This window comes from Engystomops pustulosus, chromosome 10, assembly GCF_040894005.1.
Source record: "Engystomops pustulosus chromosome 10, aEngPut4.maternal, whole genome shotgun sequence".
Taxonomy (NCBI): Eukaryota; Metazoa; Chordata; class Amphibia; order Anura; family Leptodactylidae; genus Engystomops; species Engystomops pustulosus.
Genome location: NC_092420.1, coordinates 67,469,919 through 67,488,988, shown reverse-complemented (window position 1 = coordinate 67,488,988; position 19,070 = coordinate 67,469,919). Strand labels below are relative to the sequence as shown.

General features: G+C 42.5%; 1 protein-coding gene across 3 annotated transcripts in view; it reads left to right on the top strand.

Moving 5' to 3' along the window:
- Positions 1-19,070, top strand: part of ABCA4 (ATP binding cassette subfamily A member 4) — a 151,379-nt gene extending 132,309 nt beyond the window's left edge. For all 3 annotated transcript variants that reach the window (XM_072127297.1, XM_072127295.1, XM_072127296.1), the window contains 9 exons: positions 1,150-1,270; positions 2,461-2,523; positions 5,531-5,637; positions 11,363-11,504; positions 12,461-12,595; positions 13,027-13,130; positions 13,207-13,299; positions 15,855-16,104; positions 18,380-19,070. In XM_072127297.1, coding sequence (XP_071983398.1) covers positions 1,150-1,270; positions 2,461-2,523; positions 5,531-5,637; positions 11,363-11,504; positions 12,461-12,595; positions 13,027-13,130; positions 13,207-13,299; positions 15,855-16,104; positions 18,380-18,496 — 1,132 coding nt within the window. In that variant the 3' untranslated portion in view covers positions 18,497-19,070. The remainder of the gene's footprint in view (positions 1-1,149; positions 1,271-2,460; positions 2,524-5,530; positions 5,638-11,362; positions 11,505-12,460; positions 12,596-13,026; positions 13,131-13,206; positions 13,300-15,854; positions 16,105-18,379) is intronic.

Sequence of the window (19,070 nt, the reverse complement as noted above, 5' to 3'; positions counted from 1 at the left end):
AATGCAGTACACAATCGATAAGCAAAACGGATGGTCAGAAAACAGGTAAAGGGTCAAGGAATATAAAATACAAGCAACGAAATAATAGCAGGCAAACTTTTTTTGAGATTTCAGAATTCCGATCCAGAAGTAGAAAGGACAGAATATAACCTATGAACAAAATCACACTTACAGGCCACCAATGTTACAGATATGTAGCTATATTCCCCCATGTAATCTAAGTTAAAAAAAAAAAAAAATAGGTGGTTTAAAAACTTGATGACCCAATTTCCTGAAACAATATTGTCTTGTTCTGACCATCCAAGAGAAAAATTTAAGGGATTGGCCACTTTTCAGTACAGGCGGTCCCCTACTTAAGGACACCCGACTTACAGACAACCCATAGTTACAGACGGACCCCTCTGCCCACTGTGACCTCTGGAGAAGCTCTCTGGATGCTTTACTATAGTCCCAGACTGCAATGATCAGCTGTAAGATGTCTGTAATGAAGCTTTATGGATAATTCTTGGTCCAATTACAGCAAAAATTTTGAAACTCCAATTATCACTGTGACAAAAGAAAAAAATTTGTCTAGAATTTCAATTATAAAATATACAGTTTTGACTTACATACAAATTCACCTTAAGAACAAACCTCCAGACCCTATCTTGTATGTAACCCGGGGACTGCCTGTAAATCCTCATTATCATTAGACATGTCTTTGCATGTATATGTCCCTGTACCTTTTCTTCCTTTGAGAGCTTCAGCCTTTCCCCGTTCTCTCCATGCTGCCCTCTACATATATACAACTCCCCGTTTCTCACTCCTTAAGTCCGTCCTAATGGCGACACCCCTGTGCCTATGTCTCACTGACAGTGGTAGGGAGAGGGTAGAGGGGAGCAGGATGAGTTATGATCTCCTGCTTCAGCCCATCCCATTCATCAGTGCTTAGACGTAAATAAAGATCCACAGAGAGTTTGCAGACAGCACTAAAGTAAGTAGCAGGACTGCTGAATCACTTGATAAACATATAGGATTAATTATTAAGGCAGTAAAATCACCAGGGCAATTTATGTAAAAGAATGGCCAACTACTCTAAGGAAGGACTCAACCGTATGGGTGCCCATTTGACCATTGGTGACAATCTCATGGCCTACATATATACTTCAGGTTTGCAGAACCTCCAAAAGGTCAAATTGAAGGAGAAGATGAAGATGTTGCCCAAGAAAGACAACGAGTGATGAAAGGTGGAGGAAAGAGTGATATATTACGGATAAAGGAGTTAACTAAGGTAAAGCAGTATGATTGAGTGCATATGACAATAATTATTACAGTTTAGGATTAAACTATAAAAGCATTTTGTGATTAATATAATGAAAAATATTGGAATGCTGTAAGTAAATTTTAGAGAAGATGGTTGGAAATGGGTTGTTTGAATTGAATAATAAAATAATAATCTAATAATCTGATCATACTTTCTGGTATTCCGTGGATTTTCCACTTGAAAATAGTGGGACACAAATCTCACAACACAAAGATACTTGTATAAGATACATGTCTATAAACAAAGGACAGATTGATAAATATACATATATTTTTGACCAGTTCATAAAAAACTTTTATTATTTTTATTTTTTTGCAATATAACACACAATGGGGCACATTTACTAAGGGCTTAGTCGGACTGTTCACGTTCTTCATGACTAAAACGGCTTGCATGTGACCCTTTTGTGATTCGCACCGAGCACCGTATTTAACGTTGAAATTGTGGCGCGCACCCTATGTTAAAGATGAACCACAAAAAATATGTGAACTCTGTTGGAATTGAGCGGGGAAGCGACACATTCATGATTCTTAGTGAATTGCCACATGTAGCATTATAGACGGACAATGCTCTTTCAGTGGACTCCAGCGGCAATGTAAGTAAATGTGCCCCAATGAATCAGGTTTATGATGCAAATGAAAGGGACATGTTCCTATTTTGTATAGCTGTATAATAATACTCAGCCTGATCCCTTTAAAAAGCATAAAGGGGTCTTCCAGTTTCTTTCTATTGATGACCTATCATCATATTTTTGGGACTCTGAAACTGGAACCCCTACTGACCAGCTGATTCTGACTGCGTCTGGTGCTGGAATTAACATAGAACAAAGCCAGAATAGAATAGCTCCACTCTCTGTGTAGTGGCCAAGCTGGGTAATCACATCTCAGCTCCCATCCAAGTCAATACAAACTTAACTGCAGTAACACAGCTTGGCCACAAGAATGCAGCGCTCCAGAATCAGCTGACTGGTGGGGGTCCAGGTGTCAGATCTCCAGTGATTTGATATTGTAGTCCTTTCTGTCCTTAAACAAAACTATAAAATTTTGGTAAAATTTTCTCATTTAATAATAAAGCTAAAATTTCTGCAATTATCACAATACAGGCAAACTATTGTATAATGCCGTGATATAATTTTTTTGTTCTATCATTGAAAACAGATCTATGCTGGTAAACAAACTCCTGCAGTGGACAAGCTCTGCGTTGGTGTGCGACCCGGAGAGGTAAGTCTGGAGTGCGGGGAGCAAGAAAGGTGTAAAATGTCATCATATTTCACATATATGCAGGGCCGGCGCTATGGGTAGGCAAAGGTGGCAATTGCCCAGGGCCCCCAGGGAGAAAGGGGAATCTCTTCTTTCAAATGAATCTTGAATTTTGTTTCTAGGTGCTATGGATCCAGAGATATTCAGGTTTAAAGTGAGAATATCAGGTGCCATTTTTATACATAAATATCTCCGTTTTCCTACATTTTAGAAACACAAATTTAGATTCATATAAAAGAGGAGACTTTCTTCTTTCATTGGAAAAAAGGAGTGAGGTTCTATGAGTCACAGAGCCAGAGATACAGCCCCCTGAAGTGTCTCCCCCATCTCCAGATTCTTAGCCATCAGGCTGCGGGAGCATTTGCTGCACACAGGAGCTGCTGCACCTCACAGATAATGGGAATATTCACTTTATATGTTACTACATTTTGAGAAGGGATAATATCAACTAATATTCATGTTTTTAACCCTTCTCTATGCAAATCTAAGAACACACTTTGGGCCACATGTATCAATCGTTTTTTTCTGTTGTTTTTGCGCCTTTTCATTCAGACGCACCGTTTTTGTGCCATTTTTGCAACTAAATGCCAAACTAGCTGCGCAGCAAAAAATAACCAGCTTTCCCTCATTTATCCTAGCAATCCAGATGTTTTGATGTGCCTAATGATATTCATCACTTGCGACTTTTCATTTAGGCGCAAAAATGGGCGCAAAAACACTCCAGCCCGAAGCTGGCGTTAACTGAGAAGAAAGCACTGAGCCCCTTTGCAGAACAGCTAATTTCTAGCAGCAGAGCTCAGCCAGACACTGCAGACACTAGTACAGATAATACAGACATGAGATACTCTGCAGACACTAGTACAGATAATACAGACATGAGATACTCTGCAGACAGGAGCTGCAGACTCTATTTACAGTTCATCACCTTCTATTTACAAAACATTCTGCAGAATCCTGAGCTCAAAGCAAGAGAGAAGAGAACGTTACAGAATGTTGCACATAGTACTGACAAGTGTCCCCCATGTCATTCTGCACAGTATCAGAAGTGTGTCTAAGGGGGATACAGTGCAGAATTACAGGGGTGCAGCAGGAGACCAGCACTGGGGGATCCCCTCCAGGAGAAGCCACTGCTGAGGAGGTCACTGGGTGCAGGGTGTCACACACCTGGGTGCTGCTGTGAGTGTTATCCTCATTCTGGGCTGTGGGAGAAGCAGAGAGGAGCTTGTAGCAGGATCACATGTAAGTGCCTGAATCTAACATTGCGCCTAAACTGCGCCAAAATTGCGCCTAAACTGTGTTAAAGTAAAGTGATTAATAAGAGGCAGGAAATTACCTTATCACAGATGGTTGTAGCTTGTGATAATTCTGGAAAACAGTGCGCCAGAATTTAGGCGCAACTACTACTCTTAGGCGCACAAAAGTGATAAATGTGGCCCTTTCTCTCTTATTCCCTTTTATTTTGTGATATTTTTTGTTGGGAAAATTGACTGAAACGATGAACATTCAATCCTCTTCACCTAATGTGACTACACCGCGACCAGAACGTGTCCATAAAGTTATATGTAACACCAAAAACACACACATGTCCTGGAATAAAGTTTTTATTTCCCATCATCCTCCATTATTTACACCCATGTTATGAGGTTCTCACTCTCATTCTTATGAAGCGCGGAGGGTTCTGTTATTGTGCAGCTAATACAATGGCGACATCTAAACGTGACTTTTATTATCTCATTAGAGAGGTTTATGGATATATAATTATTTATTTGGGTGACCATTGTGTAAGGAACAGACAATGATACATCTGTGTGAATTTTCTGCAGTTCCCTTTGCTGCATATTTTGGTGAATATATTGGTGTGGGGTCTGTATGATCTCCTCACATCTTACTGGTTTAGGAAAGTAGATTTTCTTTATATAAGTATCTGGATTTGTACATATTTTAGAGGAAATTTTGAATGTTAATTGCCAAATGCATCACCTGGTTGTTGCTTTCAAAATTCTATAGGTTTTATGGTGCATTTACTTTTTATTCTGTTTTATTGATATATTTTGCAGGTTGTGACTGTCTAAAAATGTCTAGCTGAAAAGCAGATATCTAGTTATTACAGTTTTAGTCATATTATGTGGATTTATTCATGTGAACATATCAATAGGGCACATTTGTGAACTCTACAAATGTCCATGTTTGGATCAAATTTTTTGCCATCAAAGTCAAATTTTAAGTATTTTTAATAAAATGTTTCAATTTGAATCAAAATTGCATGAAGGCGCCTATGTCTATAAAATCTTTGATGCAATTTTGAAAATGGGGCAAGTGTCTGCTTTCAGAAAATATCGGTCCCTCTCCCCAATGGGCCTCACAGTCTAATCAACCTACCAGTAATTTTTTGGAGTTGACTAGTGCTGCAAGGCTCTAGTGCTAATCACGGAGCCAACATGCTGCCCATAAATCTCCCTATCATTTATCTATCTCCTATAAAATTCTCCCATATTACCGTTTGTTTTACCATACTAAAGGAGCCTCTTGCTGACTGTGACTGGTCATAAAATAGTTTTATTTTGGGGCCCCACTTTTAGTTTTGCCCAGGGCCCCACTTTGTCTAGAACCGGCCCTGCATATATGAAATCATTGCCAAAACGTTCCCCACCTGCAGTGACCTACAGTCACAAAATTATGTAAAGGGTGTGCTGTGGTCCAGGTTTCTTCTATGCATAGAAATATTACCCAGTGATAACCATCTTTTAATATTAATGACTTATTCTAAGGATGGGTCATCAATAACATTGAGCATGTGATATTCCAGTGCAGGTCCCATCACTGGATGAAGTTGCCTGAAACAACCACTACACAGTGTATGGCGCTATGTACTTCTAGCTACATACATTTTACAAAAAGTACATAACCTGACTGTTGGCCTATTTTGCCTTTTGGTAAACCATACATAACTGAAATTTCTTTAATTTAGTGTTTTGGTCTTCTGGGTGTGAACGGGGCTGGAAAAACCACCACTTTTAAGATGTTGACTGGAGACATTGAGGTGACATCAGGAGATGCCACAGTGGCTGGATACAGGTAACGGAAGAAAAGTGAATTTCAGTGATGCCAATATGATGATTAAAGGGGAGGTGTTACTAGAAAAAAGTACCTACCACATGGATGCAGTGCTTTTAAACCAAACATACTTACATGTTGGTGTGTGCCTCCTGAAAGAGGATCCTTTCTTCCTTGTGCTTCTAATAGCCTAGTGTTTAAGAAACTCAATTTTTAAAATAATGCAAATGAGCCTCATGGTCTCCCGTCTTTGTCTGCCAATTATTCATTAGCTGAGTGGTTTTGCTGAAAAAAAACAATAATAACATTCAGGACCTTGGGAAAGCTGGCTGCCTAGGTAAACACATTAGACCCGGAGCTTGTATCACACATGGAAATTAGTCAAGACATGACTAATCAACCTGAGCTGGATCACTCATACACAGCAGCTGGAGGAAGGTGCGGCAATTGATTATTCTGCCTCCAGGCAGAACCCAGGGATTAGATCATCTTCTCCTGCAGTGAATAACGAATGTGCTAGGAGAAGAGCTGAACCAGCCATAGAAGTGAGAGAGCTTCATCATCATAATGTTATATCAGTGAAACCACTCAGCACAGGGATTAAACAAGATATGATCCTGCATCAGCTTAGCTCCAGCATTCTCAAGGTATGTTTGCTTCATAATGCATCAAATCAAATGGTAGGTTTCCTTTAATGGTTTATATGTTTTTATCATAAAAAATTAATATATCCTGCAAGTCTCTTAATTTACATCACGGTCAGGAGATCAAGAGGTATTACCATCATTACATCACTACTGACAATAGATGATGTCACAGCTTATCTACACCTCCCATCAAGAACTCACTAAGTTGCCTCCACACTATTGCTGCCTATGGCCATGAGGCTGCTGTAAAGCATACCACTAAATGCTGTTACCAGAGCTCAGGCAAGATGGCTGCCCCCATCATCATGGACAGAAAATAAAAAAAAAAACAATCAAGGAAAGTTTAAAAAAACTAACACACTTTATTTGGTTTTAATGTTTCCAAAAGAAAATAAATGACACATTGGGGGAGATTTATCAGAAGTGTTTGAGATAAAACTGTCCTAGTTGCCAATGGAAACCAATCAAAGCTCAGCTTTCATTTTATAAACAGCTGTGGGAAAATGAAAGCTGTGCTCTGATTGGCTGCCATGGGCAACTAGAACAGTTCTGCTCTCAGACATTGGTGATAAATCTCCCCCATTGCCTTTGATTTGTTGCTCCCAGTAGTATAACCATACAGTTCTGTGCCTTGTGCACAGTCTAGAGCAGTGATGGCAAACCTTTTAGACCCGAGTGCCCAAACTACAACCAAAACTCATGTATTTTTCGCAAAGTGCCAATGCGACAATTTAAGCAGTAACTTATTACTACCTGCTCTTTCGCAGGTTTGAATTGTATATGCATCTGAGGACGCCAATACAGTAGAAAGAAGGAGAAAAAGTTTGGATTATCATTGTAGCTTCCTTCTAGGGTCCTGGGCTGCAAGAGGCCTTAAGTCCTGTCTGACGAACACTGCCCTTGGGTGATGGCAAGGGTGCCCATAGAGAGGGCTCTGAGTGACGCCTCTGGCACCCAGTTCGCCACCACTGATCTAGAGCCTGCAGAGCTCTCCCTGCAATCAGCAGTTTGGTGGAGGTTCCAGCAGTGACACCCACAGCAATCTGTTGATTGGATCATCACCTATCCCGACGTTATCAATATTTCAGTCTTGAAAAGCCGATTAAAAATCCATTCGTCATTCGGCTTTGTAGTCCTCAAAAATGTGGACAGAACAATCTGTGCGATTATCTGTTGACAGCCCCATTATATGTTCTATTATGCTTGCAGTTTTTGTAATACTAGATATTTTATTGTTATTACACTTAGCAAATTGCAAGCAAATGCATTACACAGACTTGTTCTAAGCCAAGTATTAGAAAATTGCTGTAAATATTAGGTTTTTTTTACCCTCATTGATTTGCACTCTGCTGCCTTTTCACGTGTTATTCCTCAGGGGGTCATAAATTCTATCAGGATTGTCAGATTGTGAAAGTGGTAAGAGAAGGACGAGGCGATGGACGTAACACGAGTCATGCATTTTTCCTTTTCCCTTTACTATTCAATGGGTATAGATGATAGATCTTTATGGCATGTCACCTACTCTCTAGATCTCAAAGGATAATGATTTCAGAGGAGAGAAGGATGCACGACTGTGCCGTCATATTGTCTGGACTGACCCAGTACATTATCAGTTCAACATCAATAATACAAATTATTGTTAAATAAGTCACATATAAAAATGCTGAAAATATATTAAAATATATAAAAAATGTAATAAAATAAACATAAACAGGTAATACACAAGTAATTGTGATATCACTTTGACCATAATTAGCATAGATCCCAAATTTATGTTTGTGAGAATTGAGGCATTTCAGGCCGTCCCCTGGGATTTTCCTGACACACAGGGAACCACCTACTTTGGTCCAGGAACAAGCTGAATGTTTAAGGATACCGTATTTTTCGGAATATGACTAGGTTCATATATAAGGCTCACCAGATTATAAGGCACACCTGATTATAAGGATGAATGACCAGCAGGTGGCAGACCTATGCATTGTTCAAGTCAGCTGTTGTCTGTAGTACGGTTCATATATAAGGCGCACTGGACTATAAGGCGCACCTTTGACTTCTGAGAAAATCAAAGGATTTTTTTGTGCGCCTTACGGTAGTTACAAAAATATTAAGGACAGTCACAACAAATTTGGGATGAGAAAAGTTATAAATAATGTTCTATTTGAGAGGGGACAGGCTACATTGGTTGGATGATGTGCAACACCCCTGCCAATGGCAGAGGAGTGTTTGCGAATAATCCCCCATCCTGATACGGCTGTAACATCAAGGACGCCCCATCCACTACCCAGGGACATATACTACGGACACTAAGGGGTTGCCCCAGGGAGAACCAGTACCACAGCCTCTCCGTCCATATCATTTCTTGCACACACCACCTGCTGGAGACCTGCCAGGCTGTAGGACAGCCCTCCGGTCCCCATACCAAGCACCGTGACACAGTGTGCCTAGGTCGCAACAGCCAGCCACTCCGGTATTCTGGGCCCCGGCTGCCTCCAGGCCCCAAGAAAAAGCGAGGCCCCAGTGGGTGGATGTTGCAGATGCATTACTAAATAAAACTACAGAATGTTAGATTATATGTAAGGAAATGAACAAAGCCAGAATTTTTTTCATTGCTGCACCCAGGGGTGGATTTAGATGTTGGGGGAGGAGTGCGGTATATTAAAGGGATTGGCTCATGTTTTTTTGTAAGTGTAAGGTAATTTACCAATATACATTTATTAAAAGTTCTGCATCACTTTCTTGATATATAAAGTCAATCCTTCTGTCTTTTACCTCATCAGTCAGACATTCCTGTCCATAAAATGGCCGCAGATGGAGGGTCATGTGACCTCTTACTGGCGATTGCTCATGGACAGATATAGATCACATGACCCTCCATCTGCGGCCATTTTATGGTCAGGAATATCTGGCTGATGAGGTAAAAGACAGGAGGCTTCGCTTTACATATCAAGAAAGAGGAGCAGGACTGTTAATAGATGCGTATTGGTAAATTACCTAATGTCCTGCCCCCCACACTTACACACACATTACAAAAACCATGAGGTAAAGTGGCCAGCACCTTTAATTAATTTACAAATATACATCCATTAAAAATTCTTCACCACACTCTTGATATGTAAGTGAGGCCTACTGCTTGAGAAATGTCTTTTACCTCATCAGCCAGACATTCCTGTGCAGAAAATGGCCGCAGATGGAGGGTCATAGGATCCTAACTGTCCATCTCCAATCTTTTTTTCCAGGATCTTAATATTAATAAGGTTCTGGGACGTACATTGGTCATGGACAGTTAGAGATGACTTGACCCTCTGCAGATCTTTCATGGATATGCAGGATAGCTCTGAACCAGTGGGCCTCACATATCAAAAGTGTGTGGTGAAGTGGCCAACCCCTTTAATTTCTTAAACTATTATTGTGGTGAGATTGGTTGTTATGGGCAATGAAGTGACTGTAAGACAGCAGTGTAAAGTGCCTATAGGTCCACGAAGCGTGGCTTTTCTGGCTGCCTTACGATGTATAATTACACATGTGGAGATATATTCATGGAAGGTATTTCTCCGATAGGGCTGCTATTGTTATGACATTTTTGATATACGAGTGTTATTATAGTAATTACTGGCAAGGGAAGCAATTTATAAAACCCGTAATGGCATTGCTAGACTAGATCAGCTCATACCTGGAGCTGTGTGCCCTCCCCACCCTCCTGCTGCCCAGAAGCTGCATAAACATGTTGTGCTGGGGACATGAACTGGCGGGAAGCAGAAAGCCAATATGCACATTTATTTGTACAGCATATAAAACGCACCATCAGCAAAATAAATTTGTTTTTCCAAAGATTTTATGTCCAATCTGCCAGGCCATTTTCAAAACATGTTTTTGATATCTGGACTATTAAGGTGGAAAATAAAATTCACCACGTGTACAGCTCGTGGCAGTCTGGGGGCTCCGTTTGTTAATAGCACCCAAGACCCTGGAAGGTGTTTATTCACTGTGTAATGTGGGTGTTTTTCTGCCTTTACCTGTAGGCTGATTATACAATTTCACATGGATACGCAACAACCCTGCCAATGCATAGGGTGGCTAGTTGTTGTGAATAGCGCCCTCTCCATGTTAGGAGCTGTCTAGGGAGACTGAGCACCTCTCTAGGAGGTCTCAAAAGTGGAATACTTCATAATTGCAGCTGGAACCACTGCATGGAAGGGGAAGTGTTAACATATCTATTGTCTCTAACCAATGATATGCTGTGTTCTTTACTGTAAAGCAAGCTGGAAGCTGATTGGAGAGTGCTGCCACCTCACTAGAGGAGTCTAAAAACCCCTTGTGAGCAGGAGCACATGGTCTGGATCTGAAGTCAGTTTTGAGTCAGCAGAGTGAGAAGCAAGTCCAGTGTGCAGCTCCTGCAGAGCTGCCATCCAGACCCACTACCAGGAAGCAGAGGTGTCTCAGGCCTACTGACTGACACCTTGGGTAGTCAGGAGACCAAGCCCCAGTGCAGAGGTCCACCATCTGGACTCAGCTCCATCTTTACCAGCCCAGCCTGAAGTTAACCAGGTTATGAGCAACCCTTGCAGACCAGCTATCTCGTACCAGCTTTCCAGGGTGCTGCTGATGTTAGGCCATTGCCTGCTGTTGAAGTTCCAATAAAGAACTGTGAGTTGATTTGCCCAACATTCCTCCGTGTGATCCCTGTATCAGGCTGTTCACCATCTCGGGTTCCCCATCCTCCATTACCCCGGGATCCCTATATATACCGCAGGGGTTGCTCCAGCGAGAAACCTATTCAATCAAATTCTCCCTCCACTTTTCTTGCACACGCTACCTGCTGGAGACCTACCAGAGCAGAACCTGACAGAGGGCCACACACCAGTATGTCTGTGAACTTGGTTTGCAATCCGTCATCCCGGTGGTAGTTTTCATTTAATTTTTTTTTTTTTAAACTGAAGCCATTAACAGTGGTTACGTATGTGTGTATAGCTTTCAATGTTCACTCCTTAACTGTACTCTTTAATTTTACAAATAAGCATTTTGCAATAAAAAAAATATAACATTTTTAGATGTAATGCTTATGGTAGCCTTAATATTGTGCTTCATTTTGTACATTACAGCATACTGAATGATATTGCGGATGTGCACCAGAACATGGGCTACTGTCCGCAGTTTGATGCCATTGATGAGCTCCTGACTGGTCGTGAACATCTGCAGCTGTATGCACGTTTAAGGGGAGTTCCTGAAGAAGAAGTGGACATGGTAAACAAAAGATTACCCCTAAAAACACTGTTTTACAATTAATAAAAAAAACTATAAGTGCAATTTTAATTTATAGAACTATCGTATAATTTAACACAAAAAAATGGGAAAACATATTGACGCAAGTCTAGGGTGGGAAATGCATTGGTCACAGCCTCCCCAGTATATAGCCAGCATCCCCCTGCCCCCTTGTATGTAGCCAGCAGCCTCCTGCCCCTGTATATAGCCAGTGCCTGCCCCCTTGTATGTAGCCAGTATGTACCCCTTGTATACAGCCCCCCGTATATAGCCAGTGCATGCACCCTTGTATGTAGCCAGCAGCCTCCTGCCCCCGTATATAGCAAGTGCCTGTCCCCTTATATGTAGCCACTATGTACCCCATGTATATAGCCCCCCGTATATAGCCAGTGCCTGCACTCTTGTATGTAGCCAGCAGCCTCCTGCCCCCCGTATATAGCCAGTGCCTGCCCCCTTGTATGCAACCAGTATGTACCCCTTGTATATAGCCAGCAGCCCCCTTCCCAGCCTAAAAAAACAAAACTCGCCTTTCCGACACCCGCAGGTCCTCTGCTGTTTTCAGCTCCAGCTCCGTCTTCAGGTCCACGCACGGACCGGTCGCACATGACATCAGCTGCTTGCTGACATCACTATGTGTGCACACACTATGATGTCAGTAAGCAGCTGACGTCATGGTGTGTGCGATGCAGCTTGCGGGAACCCGAAGACGGAGCCGGAACTGAAGACAGAAGAGGACCTGCGGGGGTTGTCGGAAAGGTGAGTACAGAGGGTTTATTTTCATAGACTCGAGTATAAGCCAAGTTAGGGTTTTTCATTTTTTGTGCTGAAAAACTCATCTTCTACTCAAGTAGAGTATATATGGAAATATGAGAACGTGACCTTCATATTCTTTAGTCAGAAGAAGAAATGTCTTATCATTCTCTTATCATATTCTCCAGGTAGCAGAATGGGGGATTGAAAAATTGGGCCTTAAAAAATACGCAGACCAATCAGCTGGCACCTACAGTGGTGGAAACAAACGTAAACTATCAACTGCGATTGCTCTCATTGGTTGCCCTCCAGTGGTGTTATTGGTAAATTTTAAGTATTTTTATTTTAGATTATGACATTTTTACAAAATCTCCACTTTACATTTATTGTTCCCATCTCAAGTTTTCCCCCAACTTTACAATAATCGAATAAACCCGCTTTGATATATAAACTTGTAGGGATATAAGTCCATAGGGAGATTCTTGTAATTGAGGCTTTCCTTGAGCCTAACGGTGTACTCCCAACCTAGCCACTTAGATTTACATTGCATACAGTTATTCCATTTATGAAGTACCACCAGAAATTTCCATTAATGATTATCACATCACAGCTCCCCCATATACATGAGTAGCCATTAGTTGCATAACTTTACATTTATCCATAATGAATTTAACTTGCCATATGGATGCCCATTCATTTAATGGACCAGTATAACAAGAAATGACCAATATAAATAATTCATTTCCACTTTCAGGATGAGCCCACTACAGGGATGGATCCTCAGTCCCGACGCTTCCTATGGAATTCTATTGTAAGTGTTATCAAAGATGGCCGGGCAGTAGTACTGACCTCTCACAGGTAGGTTGACTTCACTGTCACAAGTTACTGTAAATTACATGGGATAGTGTACTAATTGTTTTGCTTTTGGTTTTAGTATGGAGGAGTGTGAAGCACTATGTACTCGTCTCGCCATCATGGTCAAGGGCACCTTTAAATGTCTGGGAACCATTCAGCATTTAAAATATAAGTAAGTAAATAGCTTTTTTATATGTGATTATTTTAGGTGACCAATCTCCATAGGGGCCAGGCGGCTGTGCCGTAATCCGTGCGGGAATAGGATCTGCTCCATCTCTTGTGGTGCGGCCACCTGGATCCATCACGGTGGGGAGAGACAAGGTGTGCTCACCATGAGCTGGCTGCAGTTTGTACAGCAAAGTTACAGACTGCCGTTTACAGCCGTCTGCATGGGGCTTTATACTGATATATACAAAGACTGAGGCCTGATTCCTCACACCCATGTGCAGAGGCTATGAGCTGGCGGCACAAACTGTAGCCCATGACCCCCTTAGCCTTCGATTGTGAATGGTAACGGTAAGATGAGTCACAGTACATGCACTGTGTCTCACCACACTGTGAACATGCCAAACAGCCGTGGTCAGGTGCTTTTAATGGACACTCTACAGGACGCAAACAACGGCGCACGACCCATTGTTTGTGGCCCACAAACCCCGCACGGTCAAGTTCAAGAAGCATGAGATTGAGAATTATCTCAAGATCTTCTGACGCTAGTGATGAGTCCATCATGAACGAGCCAGCTCTTCTATGTGAACAATGGGAGTTGGCTCCCCATAGTGAGCTGATGACTGACTTAACCCCGCCCCTAATCATCTGACCACGCCCCCTTTAGCAAAATCGTGTTAAAAGTGGTATGGAGAAGGGCTGACTGGCTGGACTGAGCCTCCCTATTATACATGTAGTAGGGAGCCGTTAAGGAGACAGAAGTTTTGTCTCTTTTTAGTGAGTGGAGCCTAATGATCCAACTCACTAAAATTAGCCATAATTCTCATCACTATCTGACACTGCTAGATTTGGACAAGGGAGGACTGAGCAATAAGTGAGTGTTACATGCAGAGCGGAGAGGTGTGGCTGAGTAAAGGGGATTGTCTGAAGGAGGGATTGGGCTGTATTACTCTGAGCTGTCAACTGTGAGATTGGAGTAACATGTGAGTGAGTGAGGTAACACTTTACTATCTGAGCTGTCTTCTGTGAGATGGGAGGGTGTGTGGCTGACAGGGGTGTTGCTAGGGTCGCAAAAGATCCGGGGCAGGACCCCAATGCATATGTACCAAATTTTCAGTAGTATATCTTGTACATAACCCCTTCACATATAGTTGTGCCGATAACAGCTACAGAAAACACAGGAGAAATCCCTACCTATCATATCTATCACAATGTGACATGTCCTGAGACTTGTAGTTGTTCTCGATCTTTTCCATTAGGCCCGGATCATCACGTCTCCTCTTCAGCCACATGTCCTCCCTGTGGAGTTTACCACACAGAAATCTTATGTTCAAGCACTTTCTCTCACATACACATGCAGCCCCCTGTAAAGTCCTCATAGCCCCCTGTAATGTTCTCCACAGCCCCCCATTTCCTCATAGCCCCCATTCGCAGGTAATTTGTCCCACAGCCCCACCATGTTCTCATAGCCCCCTTTCATGTCCTCCGCAGCCCCCTTTCGTGTCCTCCACAGCCCCCTTCTATGTCCTCATAGCCCCCTTTCATATCCTCCACAGCCCCCTTCTATGTCCTCATAGCCTCCTTTCATCTCCTCCACAGTCCTCTGTAATGTTTTCCACAGAACCCTTCCCCCCCCCCATCGGCAGGTAACATGTCCCACAGACCGTCCCCCCTCCCTTATGTCCTCATAGCCCCCAGCTGCAAGTAATGCCCCCCCCCCCCCCCCCCCACACACACACACACACACACACACACACACACACACACACACACAAAGATACACAAAAAAAAAAAACACATACTGATCCGTGTCTTCCCTCCGGCTTCTCGCAGCACTGAGGAGCGGTGACGTCATCACCCGGCGTCTCCTGCTCCCGGCAGCCACAGTGAGCTGCTTGAAGCAGGAGACGATATGTGATCGCGTCTCATGCCCTCTGCAGTGGAGAACGGAGCTTATAGTGAGAGTGGGGAAATCCCCCCCCGGACAGCGGGACGAGTGTCCCACTGACCCGGGTTATTCGGGGCATGGGCCCCAGATCCTTTGACCTAGCAACGCCCCTGGTGGCTGAGTTGCCTGGATGACAATCTGAAATCTTCGCTCTCTGCTGAGTATAGCTGTCCATGCAAGCTACCTGGCACAAAGTGTATGGAAGTTTTCATATATAGGTATAAATAATATAAAACATATTATACATAATAAAAATATAGTCACCTTAAAAATACAATGGGCATACAAATTACCTCTTCTCTGCCCACCCGCTAACTTTAGATGTCAGTGGGTCTGCAGCGACGTCTTTAGACATAGCTGCAGCTTTCCACTGCTCCCGGGCTAGGAAGATGCAGTTTATTAACTCTTCTCCACTCCTCACAGAATAAAGGAGCAGAGCTGGCACTAAAGGGGTTAATCAGAGCTTTTAAGTGTTTTTATTGGTGTATCAATAAATTTGTACGGTATTTACTTTTGCAATGAATCCCATCTTTTGAGGATCATTTCTACACACCACACTGGGTTTTTCGTAGTTCATACTGTAATGGCATCATTGCTTTGGTTCTGTACTGTAGATTTGGAGATGGTTATATTGTTACCATGAAGATCAGAGCACAGAAGCCCGGTTCAGCCCCCGACCCAGGACCCGCCGAGAAGTTTATACTGACAAACTTTCCTGGCAGCTTACAGCGCGAAAAACATTATAACATGTTACAGTATCAGATCTCTTCCTCCTCCCTGGCCAAGATATTCCAACTTCTCATCTCCAACAAAGACAGCCTCCACATTGAGGAATACTCCGTGTCTCAGACAACTTTAGACCAGGTAAGACATACTGGAATTTGTAATGGCCTACTGCAAACTATTGAGAATATTAAGGACCTTTATACACCCTTTGCAAGGGTGCACTACCCATTAGGCAAGTTGAACCACTTGCCTCAGACAGCAGCAGCGTACTGCAGGAAAGGGGGGGCAGTATGAGGGGTGCATTCACCTGCTACAGAGCAGAACCGGACACTTAAGGGACCTGTCAGCAGATATTGACCTAATAAACCCCTACTAGTATGTTGTCATCCAGCTAAACACCTTTCAGACCATGTTTCTTTCATTGTACCGTATGGTGGCATCATCCAGAAAATCAGCTTTGAAGTGAGATGTGAATTAGTTGAATAAAGTCAATGAGGTGGAGAATTTTTCACTGAAGTCAAGCTCTTATAAAACACCCCCTTTACTGTAATTAATAGTCCTGCATACAGAGGCATCACTTGTCAGACGCATTTTGGCACACTCTATCAATTACATGGGAGGATGTGGGTGGAGCTTAACTTAAATGTTAAAATCTCCACCTCCTTGACTTCATACCACTTTATATCTCACTTCAAAGTAGATTTTATGCGTGATGCAACCACACTAAGCCATGACAGAAACATGATCTGGAAGGTGTTAGGCCCATTTCTGATGACAAGTTCCCTTTAATAATAGTGGCCCAGATTTATCATTAATAATAATGTGCAGAGTTTCCCAGATAATTGAAGACTGTCACACCGTGAAAGCGCCGATAGCACTTTAACTGAGTGCACCAGTTTTTTCTTGTGAATTTTCACTGGAACACCCCTTTAGGTGCACAGATTTGTGTTGTTGCACAAACAGAGCACATAATAATAACCTTTATTTATATAGCGCCATTATATTCCATGGGGGAGATTTATCAAGCTGCCTGAGTGTAAGAATGTGCAAACTGCACTGGAAAACTGGTGCAGAGACTTTAATAAATCTGGGCCTATTGTCTCTTCTCACCGGATAACAGCATGGGAATGAAAGACTGCATAGAGCACCCCCCTACTAAAATATTTCCTAATAGATCATTACTGGTTAGGGCAAAGGGGTTGTGCCATCTATTGCTCAGCTTCGGTAGTTTTAATTCACCCCTGACCCTGTGTCATTGTATGCTGCAGCCATGTCACAGTGTGTTGTCCCATGGAAGGGACTATATGATTGCCAATACTTTATTAATACAACCACTGATGGAGCAGACCCCAATTTGTTTTCAACATTTTGTGAAAATGGAAGCAAAAAGGATGAAAAACAGTTTACAAGGCAATGATAGATGCCCCACTAATGTCTACTACCATGCTAAAGCTGTTTCCTAGGGTTAATACATAATAGGCCTAGGCCAGTGGTGGCGAACCTATGGCATGGGTACCAGAGGTGACACTCAGAGCCATTTCTGTGGGCACTCAGACCTTCGCCCCCAGGACAGAGTTCACCAAATAGGACCAAATCCCCTAATCTTCCTGCAGTCCCAGAATTGCTACTCTCAGCGCTATTTTAAAGCTGTTTGGAACTGTATGAAATCTGAGAGTGTTGACAGAACTGCAATATCTTTGGAGGTCCTCCTGCTGGATCTACCATTCTTCGTCTACTGAGAGACCCTGGAGAGAAGCTACAACATCCGAGTCTGAATTTGCCCTTTTTTTTTTAAACTGTATTAGTGGCCTCAGGGGGCCGATACAATTGAAAGATTGGAAGAACAGGTAGCAATAAGTTACTGCTTATAATGCCATGTTGGCACTTCACGGTAAATAAGTGGATTTTGGTTGTAGTTTAGGCACTCTGTCTCCAAAAGGTGCACCATCACTGGCCTATGGCATCAATATCCGATCAGTGCGGATCTGGCACTCCCACCAATCAGCCTCCACTGATAATTAGATATCCTGTCAATACTGTGGCCTCAAAATACATAACCTGGAAAATGAAATTGCCTGATCCATGAAATCTCCACCTCAGAAACTCCACATCTATTGGGGGGACCACAGGTCCGAAGTCTTCATGACATTTTTTGTTAACTGGTTACATGCACCTCACCCAGCAATAAAATGTGAATAATTATCCTGTGTTGTGTAGATGACAGGGCAATAGGACATTTTCTTATGGTTTTACCCCTAAATCAGAGCCTCCCCTATCCCCATCACAACACATTGGCAAGCACAGCATTTTATTTAGCCATGGAGAGATCCCTTGTGTTCCAGACTTTATTCCACTACATTTCCAAATTGATTGCTTATCTGTGGTGAAAACGTTTCTGCTTTTCCATCTGCAGGTCTTTGTAAATTTTGCTAAACAGCAGACGGATGATGAGGATATCCGTCTACATCCTCGAGCAGCTGGAGCCACGCGGGATGTCAAGGTTGCACCGGTTCCACCACCAAAAGCATAATAAAAAATTGAGATCAGTTTGCTCTGCAACTAGAGAGCAATGGTCAAGAGTGTATGAGCCTAGCGAAGGACAGTATTCTAGAACTGTGTCCTTGCACACTCCAAATCCGATTGAGTGGCTTCCGGCTGTTGTCTCCTGGGCTGGTCAATGTGATAGGGAGCACCTGTATGATGTACCATATATATACATGGTGGACAGACTATGCCAGCCACAGTTATTGGATACTTATAGGGACCATCAAAATAGTTTTTAGAAAATTGCAAATTCCACAAACGCTCCAATAAGGCATCACTAATTTTGGAACAGATTTTGACAACTTCTATCAACTTATTTAATGTCAGTTCTCACCTATAAAAGTACTTTTAAGTTGTAAACCGGACAGAATCACCTGCTACACGGAGACGCTGCTCTGCAGTCAGAACCAGAGGAAACCGTCTAGAAGAGTCAGGATATTTGTTATTGTCGGTAATGCATTGAATATGGAATGATCATGTGACCAGACTACATGAATAGTTATGCTTTGCTCTGTTTTTCACGTGCTTATTAACAAATAAAATCTAGAGAATTGAATCTA